This window comes from Tupaia chinensis, unplaced genomic scaffold (assembly GCF_000334495.1).
Source record: "Tupaia chinensis unplaced genomic scaffold, TupChi_1.0 Scaffold148874_1, whole genome shotgun sequence".
NCBI classification, from domain to species: Eukaryota; Metazoa; Chordata; class Mammalia; order Scandentia; family Tupaiidae; genus Tupaia; species Tupaia belangeri.
This window is the reverse complement of record NW_006208722.1, coordinates 1,245,911-1,253,489: the sequence shown is the minus strand read 5'-3', so window position 1 is coordinate 1,253,489 and position 7,579 is coordinate 1,245,911. Positions and strand designations below refer to the sequence as shown.

Here is a 7,579-nt window from a genome sequence, read left to right as displayed (position 1 = left end):
GGGCTTGGGAGTGGGGGGGGGAGGGTGTCTCAGGATAGAGAACTGGCAAAGCCATTAACTAGCTGTAGATTTTGAGTAAATTATTTCATTCTTCTTAACACAGTAATGTGAGGGAGTTTATCAACCCACCCGTAAGTGATAAGAAAAACAAACAAACAAACAGTGAAGCCCAAGTCAGTTAACTGAGGGCAGTTTCCTGCCAGGTTAGTTTTCTTCCTCTTGGCAGTTGAGCTATGTCAATATTTGCATTTAAAGGTAACCTGGGTCCCTTGGGAAAGTGAGGTGAGTGCTGTGGCCTGCACTTAGAAGATGAAGACACATTCCCCCCCTCCAAGAATTATTTAATTTAATTTATTGTTATTATTATTATTTTCTAATTTAACCAGAGAGAGAAAGTGAGAGAGAGAGAGAGAGAGAGAAATTGAGGATGCAAGTCAATAGGTCCGGGACTTGAACCACAGTTGGCCATATGGGAGTTCAGTGCCTCAATTACCATGCTACCTGCCAGCCTCAAGACATGGGGTTTTTATATGTATAGGAAAAGAAAAAGGGAAGAAGGAGGGTGAGAAAAGAGAGATGTGATCACTGGGATCATTGCGCCCGAAGCACTACGATCTGTGCCTATCTGAGGCCTGGCCTTGGCCCCAGAACTGGAAATTATCTGAGGTAAAAGTGAAAAAAAGAGTAACATGTAAGATAGGCGAGCAAGAGCTACTTCACAATTGTGTTGAGATGATAGTCAGACATCAGCTGGAAAGTATCTGTAAGCAAGTTTATTTTCCTGGATTCCTTTAAGAGTTTACAGTAGTCCCCTTCCAATGGCAATTTCATCTACTATTTCCCAAATTCTTTTTTTCATATTAAATTACTTAACTTTTATAATAATCTTACCAAATAGCCTTAGGCAGGGCAGACAAGACAGAAAGGTCCTGGAGAGGTGAAGTGAGTTATTCTAGTTCCATAATAAATAGCACACTTACACTGCTAGGGTGTGTGTGTATATAGATGTGTATCCATGGATCTGGGGAAATAGAAATTTGTGCCCTTATTTTGCTGGTTGGAATCATCATCGACATATCATAATCTAAGCCAGCATCTTGTGGTGGTGTTGTTTTCACTTAGTTTATAAATATTGCCTTATATTGTCATAAATCTTGAGCCTGGGGGTTCAGGGATGAACTAGATCAAGAGCCTTGTCTGAGGGGATCAGTCTGGTGGAGACAAGTCAACCTGTGGAGCACTGTGTATTCTGTAGCGTTCTGCAACAACATGGAATAGCAGGAGCACAAAACAGAGAGCTTCCATCTTGTCTGAAGTTACAGAGTTTCACTGAGGAGCAGTGTCTCTACTGAGGTACCTGCTAGAACAGGGACTTGAAGAAAGTGTCTTTGAGGCAGGGGGAACAGCATCCACAAAATCACAAAGGCACAGAGAAACATTGTGTGTTTGGGGAACAACATGTGGCGAGGGATTGTGTTACTAGAGGGTAGGAATAGGCAAAAACAAAATAATTTTGGACTTTTTTTTTTTTTCCCCAGACAGGATCTTACTGAGTTGCCTTGCTGGCAGTGAACTCCTGATCCTCTTGCCTCAGACTCCCAGATAGTTGGTATTATGGGCATGCTCCACTGTGGCCGGCTTCCATTTTGAACAATTTTTTTTCTTAAGTTTATTTTTATTTCTTTCTTCTATGAGGGGAAGAGTCAGGGAGAGAGACAGGCAGGCACCCACAACAGGGCCTTCAGTCTGCCATCTACCTTCACCTTAGCAGCCTGGTATTATGGGCACATGCACACACACCCAGGATGTCCAGGGAGACGCCAGGACATGAACCCAGGACCTTCCCATGTGGTTCAGCTGCACTACTACTTCACTACCATCTGACCCCATTTTGAACAATTTTGAAGAATTATCTTCTTTTTTTCATCCATTCTTTCCATGCCCAGTCAATCACCAAGTCCTATAGACTTGCTTCCTCTCCCCTCTTCTACTGCTTTGGTCAGAGCCTCACCAAGTCCAACGTAGACTATTGCTTTTGTTTCCTGGCTGGACTTCCTGTCCCCAGAGTGCATCCTTTTAATCTATCTCTCCCTTCCCATTTTTACTCAGAGTAAACCCGAATTTTTTTTTTTTTTTGAGAGATTTTCACTGTAGGGCGCGTGCGCTCGCCAGACAGACAGAGAGAGACATAGAGACAGAAAGTGAGAAATCACCCCCCCAGGGGGGATGGTCACGCCGCAATCCCTTCTCCTCCATTCTCCTCTCGGGATCTTGGGCACGCACGCACACGCGCCCGGCGTGAGTTTTAAGCCACCGGGTCCGGGACACGAACCACGGTCGACTACGTGGGAATCCAGCGACATAGCCATTACGCTAACTGCTGGTTCCCCCGAATTTTTAGCCTAGGTGACACACTCACCTCTACCTGGTACCTGACTGCATGCATCTCCAGACTTACTTCTTATAGGTCATCTCCAAACCTATTCAGATTCCCCGCCTCCATTCCCTAACCAAGTTCTTGCTTTAGGTTACCCTTCCTTCATTAACTTCCGAACAGATAGCCCTCTGTCGTTTAACTGCTTGCCGCAGCTTCCTCAGCCCTTCAGGAAGGCTGCACTGCTGCACCTCTGTGCTGTGTTGGAGCTTCTCCCTGCGCTGGTTTGTGTTTCCCCTTCTCCATCGGCCATCCCTACTTACCTGGAAAGACTGCAGAAACGGCAAGTGTCACCAGCTCTGCCAGACCTTTCTTGACGCATCTGTCCCTTCTCACTGCTTTGTAAGTTCCTCGATGGCCAAGACATTGCCTCGATCATCTTCGTGTCCTCGACACCCAAAACAGTGTCCATGAGATAGCAGGTTCTCAGTAAGTATTTGTCGAATGCGTTAATACAAGAATTCCTGGCTGTCCGTTGGCACGGAATCGTGGACAGTCCTTCTTTCTATTGTTCTCTAGGACCTATCTTTTCAGCACAAAAGGAGGGTCAGTTTTCTAAGCTCAGAGGCGTTCTTTCTCTTCTTTTATTCGCTTCTCAACGCTCGGTCCAGTGGTGGGCCGTGCTTCCCCCTGGTGTGCCTGCAAGAAGTTCCTCCAGAATTCTTAGGCTTGCAAAAATAGTCTAAAAGTATATATTTAACTTCGAGTTTCACTCCTCCTCTGTGAGGGCAGGCAGTGAGTTGGCCAATGCAGGACAAGGAGCCAATCAGAAGAGCCCCCTCCCCCGCCCTAGCTGTCAATTCCATCTGAGTTTTTCTCTCAGTCCTTCACTGAGGAGCCATAAGGAATCCCACAAGCTGGGGTAAGCAAGGGTGTGGGAGAAGGGCAGGAGCTTGATTTGCCAGACTTCTTAATGGATTATAGTCACATGAACTCAGGTAGTACTATGCCCATATAGGAAGGCCGTAGTGAATACAATAAAGGTTGCTTATGTGTGTTTAATCAAATTATATTCTAAAACTTGAAGAGACTCATTTTAAAAGCAATTCCACAGGGAAGGAAATTTTCTACAAAGTAAGGAGCCATTTCTGGATGAGCCTATATTACAAATGGGAATGTTTGTGCATTAGATTTGCTTATTCCAAGGCGTAAATGTTTGCTTATATTTCTTGATTCTCGTTTTGTTTAAAATCTTTATTTAAAATCAGTAATGTTCATACTGATTATTCTGTTTAACTGATGAGGAGCTCTCTGTAATGTTCCCAAAACAATTCTTATGCTATATCAGAGTCAGGAATGTGAGGATCTGTTTCTCTTTTTTTTTTCCCAGCAATAGTTTAGGCCTGGAGTCTTCTCATTGTCTTTCTCCTTCTGTTTTTATTTTATGGGCAAGTTCAGTAGGGCCTCCCCTAGGCTGACAGGAGTAGTTAACCTATGACCCTTCCTTTGAAGGATCAAACAGGGTTGTCTTCAGCCCAGGTTCTAGGGCCGGAGTGGCCCACTGATTTGTTTCCGTTCCCCGTCTTTGATTTCTCTTCTCTGATCTTATTTCTCCTTCCTTAGCTATTCACAATAGGAAATAGAATTCTATGTTTCATTATTTATTACATTTAAATTATGCATTCAATCTTTCCAATTCTCAGTTTTTAAAGAAATCAACTAAACCTCTACAGACTTTTTGTTTTATATTTCCTGTTAGTAACTGGCCCTAAAAATTCTCTCTAGCCCCATGTGACAGAATGACCTATCTTTCTGCCTTGGTCCTAAATTTGTTTTTCAGTTCCAAAGATGGAGGAAGCCAATGGAAGAGAGTCTATTGCTCTGCCCGTGGCGAATACTGGTGTTGCGAACCCTGGGCTGGAGCTCATGGTAATGCACCGGTTCAGTTTCTGCACAGTGCCCAGGGCCTCCACGTGGCCTCCTGTAGGGTTTTTGGCTGTTCTCAGTCCCCATTGCCTGTGGTAGGACTCTGTGACTGACCCTAAACTCTACCTGTGCTTATAGGAAGAAGGAGAAAAGCCAGAGGGAACCAGGAGGATTGAAGAGGAAGAACACAGACCTGGGGATGGGCAGGGGCCTCCCACTCACCGTAGGTACTGATGTTCTGGAAACCCCTTGCTAAGGCCTAAGGGCCCAGAGTGGACTGAGTCAGAGGGGGTCAGTGGTCTCTTCTCAGGGAGCCTGTGGTCTTACGGTGGAGATAAGACTCACAGCTGCTGCACTTTCCCACAATACATATACGTGTGTGTGTGTGTGTGTAATGAAATTAATTGTTACATACACTCATGCCATAAACATCAGTGTTGGTTGGACTGAAAAAAATAGCAAGGTTAATTAATAATAATGGCTAACATTTAGAGACTACTATTTGGCACAATTCTTGTTTTTTTTTTTTTTTTTTGGAGAGGGGGGATGGCCACGCCGCAATCCCTTCTCCTCCATTCTCCTCTCGGGATTTTGGGTACACACACATGCGCCCGGCGTGAGTTTAAACCACTGGGTCCAGGACTTGAACTGCAGTCGACTACATGGGAGTTCAGTGACATAGCCATTATACTAACTGTTGGTCCCACACAATTCTTAATAGTAATACATTTATTTGATTTGTATAGGTGGGAACTCATTTGTTTGGAGAGGTTTTTGCTATAGGGTGCATGTGCTCACGAGAAAGAGACAGAAAGTGGGAAATCACCTCCCGGGGGGATGGCCACACCGCAATCCTTTTTTCTCCATTCTCCTCTCAGTATCTTGGGCACACACGCACATGCACCCGGCATGAGTTTAAACCACCGGGTCCAGTACTTGAACTGTGGTCAACTACAGTAACATAGCCATTATGCTAACTGCTGGTCCCGTCTTCTCTTTATTTTTAAGAATTAACTCAGCGGCCTCTCAAAATTTTGAATTCTATGTTCTTCTCCATAATTCACTTTTATATATAGTTTATGTATAAACATGTACATATAACATGTTTTATGTACACATACATACCAATCAATGTACTGTTTCAATGTGGACAATTTTCTATTTTTTGTTTTTCTGTTTATTTTATATATCACATTTCTATGAGTTGACAGTGAATTCTGTAAATTTTTTATGTTTATATAATGTTTCATACTCTGCTTAGCGGGATATTGGTTAATAATATGAATTCCAGTCAGACTGCTTGGGTCTATGGCTGAACCCTACTGAGTAGTGTGATGATAAATATTTTAGAACTGGCTCTCCAAGGGTAGTTTCTTTTTTTTTTCTTTTTAAAAAAGAATTATTTAGTTTAATTTATTATTATAATGTTTTAATTTGACCAGATAGAGACAGAGAGAGCAGGAAAGTGAGAAAGCAAGCTGCCAGGTCTGGGACTCAAACTGTAATCGGCCATGTAGGCATCCAGCGTCTTAACCACCACATCACCTCCAGCCCTTCCAAGGGTAGTTTTAACATTGACATGTTCCTTGATATTTTTACTCCTTAATGAGTAAGACCAAGGGTTGGCAAGCCTTCTCTGTAATGGATAAGATAATAAATATTTTAGGTTTTGTGAGCCGTATGATCTCTGTCGCAATTACTCAACTCAACCAATTCAATCGGAAAGCAGCCACAGCTGAAACTAAACAAGCGGGCATGGCTGTGTCCTGATAAAACTTTATTTACAAAAAGAAGATAGAACAGACTTGGACCACCAACCATAGTTTCCTGATCCTTGTCTAGATGAAATAATGACTCGAGCCCTAATGTGTAACATTTGCCTTTATTGTATGTATGCTCACTATGACCGATTTCAAATTACCAAAGGGATGTCATTGAACAAGGAGTTTGAAAGAGATGCGCAAGAGCACATTGTTACATAAGATTTCCACTATCCGTGTACCACAGATATAAATAAACTCCAGAGCTTAGATAATAGTAAAGTGTAAAAATAATTAGGAAACTATGGGTTATGAGGATTTCTTACCTTTGTCTTCAATGCAACTAAATTGTAAGTTTATAAAATTTCATTTTCATAACGGTTTGCATAATTTAAGAAAATTGAACTATGGGCTCTTGCTATTTTTGTTTTCTTTTTAAAGCAAGCTTTGCTATAGGGTGCGTGCGCTCGCCAGACAGACAGAGAGAGACATAGAGACAGAAAGCAAGAAAGCACCCCCCAGGGGGGATGGTCACGCCGCAATCCCTTCTCCTCTCTTCTCCTCTCGGGATCTTGGGCACGCACGCACACTCGCCTGGCGTGACTTTTAAGCCACCGGGTCCAGGACGCGAACCATGGTCGACTACATGGGAGTCCAGCGCCATAGCCATTACACTAACTGCTGGCTCCCAACTTCTTTTGTTTTCTTAAGAGGTTTTTGCTATAGGGCATGTGTGCTCACCAGAAAGACAGAGACAGAAAGACAGAAAGTGAGAAATCACCCCTGAGGGTGGATAGCCATGCCACAATCCCTTCTCCTCCATTCTCCTCTCAGGATCTTGGGTACGCACGCACACGCGCCCAGTGTGAATTTAAGTCACTGGGTCTGAGACTCGAACCGCGGTCAACTATGTGGGAGTCCAGCCACATAGCCATTATTACCAACCGCTGGTCCCATCTATGGGCTCTTTAGAACCAGTGCAGGCCAGATTTCCCTGTACCACTGATTACCGTGTATCGGATGCTGGTCAAGTTACTGATTCTAAGTTCAGTTTTGCCCTGTAAAACAAGGAATCTGGATTTTGTTATTCTTTGTGATTGTCATTGGCCTCTTAAACTGCTCTGAAGTATAATTGTGTCCAAATACTCTAAAATATTATCAATATTTCACATTTTCTTATATGAAAAATGCTAACTAATTATGTAGATAGAAAGTTCTAATTTACATTTCTTTAAATTCTAGTAAAGTTACACATTTCCCCCCTTTTGGATACTTTCTATATGTGAATTTCTGGGTGTTTTTGCTTTTCTTTTTTATCAACAAGAGTAGAATCTGGGTTTTGAGCCTTGCTTTTGTTTTCCTTCTTAATTACTCAGTAATACCCATGTAGATTTCTTATTTCTAATTTTCTCCACCTCCTGTCAATCTACCCTATATATCTAACTTATTTGTTCAAAAACTGTGGCCTTCCCATTGGTTCTCAAATAAAGGCCCAGTCCACACCCTGGAATTTCTTCCC

The 7,579-nt window shown here is 42.8% G+C and overlaps 1 protein-coding gene and 1 long non-coding RNA gene across 5 annotated transcripts in view; one reads left to right on the top strand and one right to left on the bottom strand.

Moving 5' to 3' along the window:
- The window catches only part of LOC102494524 (uncharacterized), a 19,426-nt gene extending 16,230 nt beyond the window's left edge, over positions 1–3,196 (bottom strand). The window contains exon 1 of the long non-coding RNA XR_337684.3: positions 2,698–3,196. This is a non-coding gene — a long non-coding RNA (uncharacterized LOC102494524). The remainder of the gene's footprint in view (positions 1–2,697) is intronic.
- A 68-nt stretch (positions 3,197–3,264) lies between these two features.
- The window catches only part of SLC28A2 (solute carrier family 28 member 2), a 38,938-nt gene continuing 34,623 nt past the window's right edge, over positions 3,265–7,579 (top strand). For 2 of the 4 annotated variants that reach the window (XR_003548271.1, XM_014585105.2), the window contains exons 1-3: positions 3,271–3,296; positions 4,215–4,303; positions 4,439–4,527. Coding sequence is in view for 3 of the 4 variants with exons in the window: in XM_014585105.2 (XP_014440591.1) it covers positions 4,223–4,303; positions 4,439–4,527 (170 nt within the window). In the remaining variant the exon portion in view is untranslated. Of the gene's footprint in view, positions 3,297–4,214; positions 4,304–4,438; positions 4,528–7,579 lie in introns of all 4 variants that reach the window. The other 2 variants (XM_014585106.2, XM_027769193.1) reach the window with 2 other exon arrangements.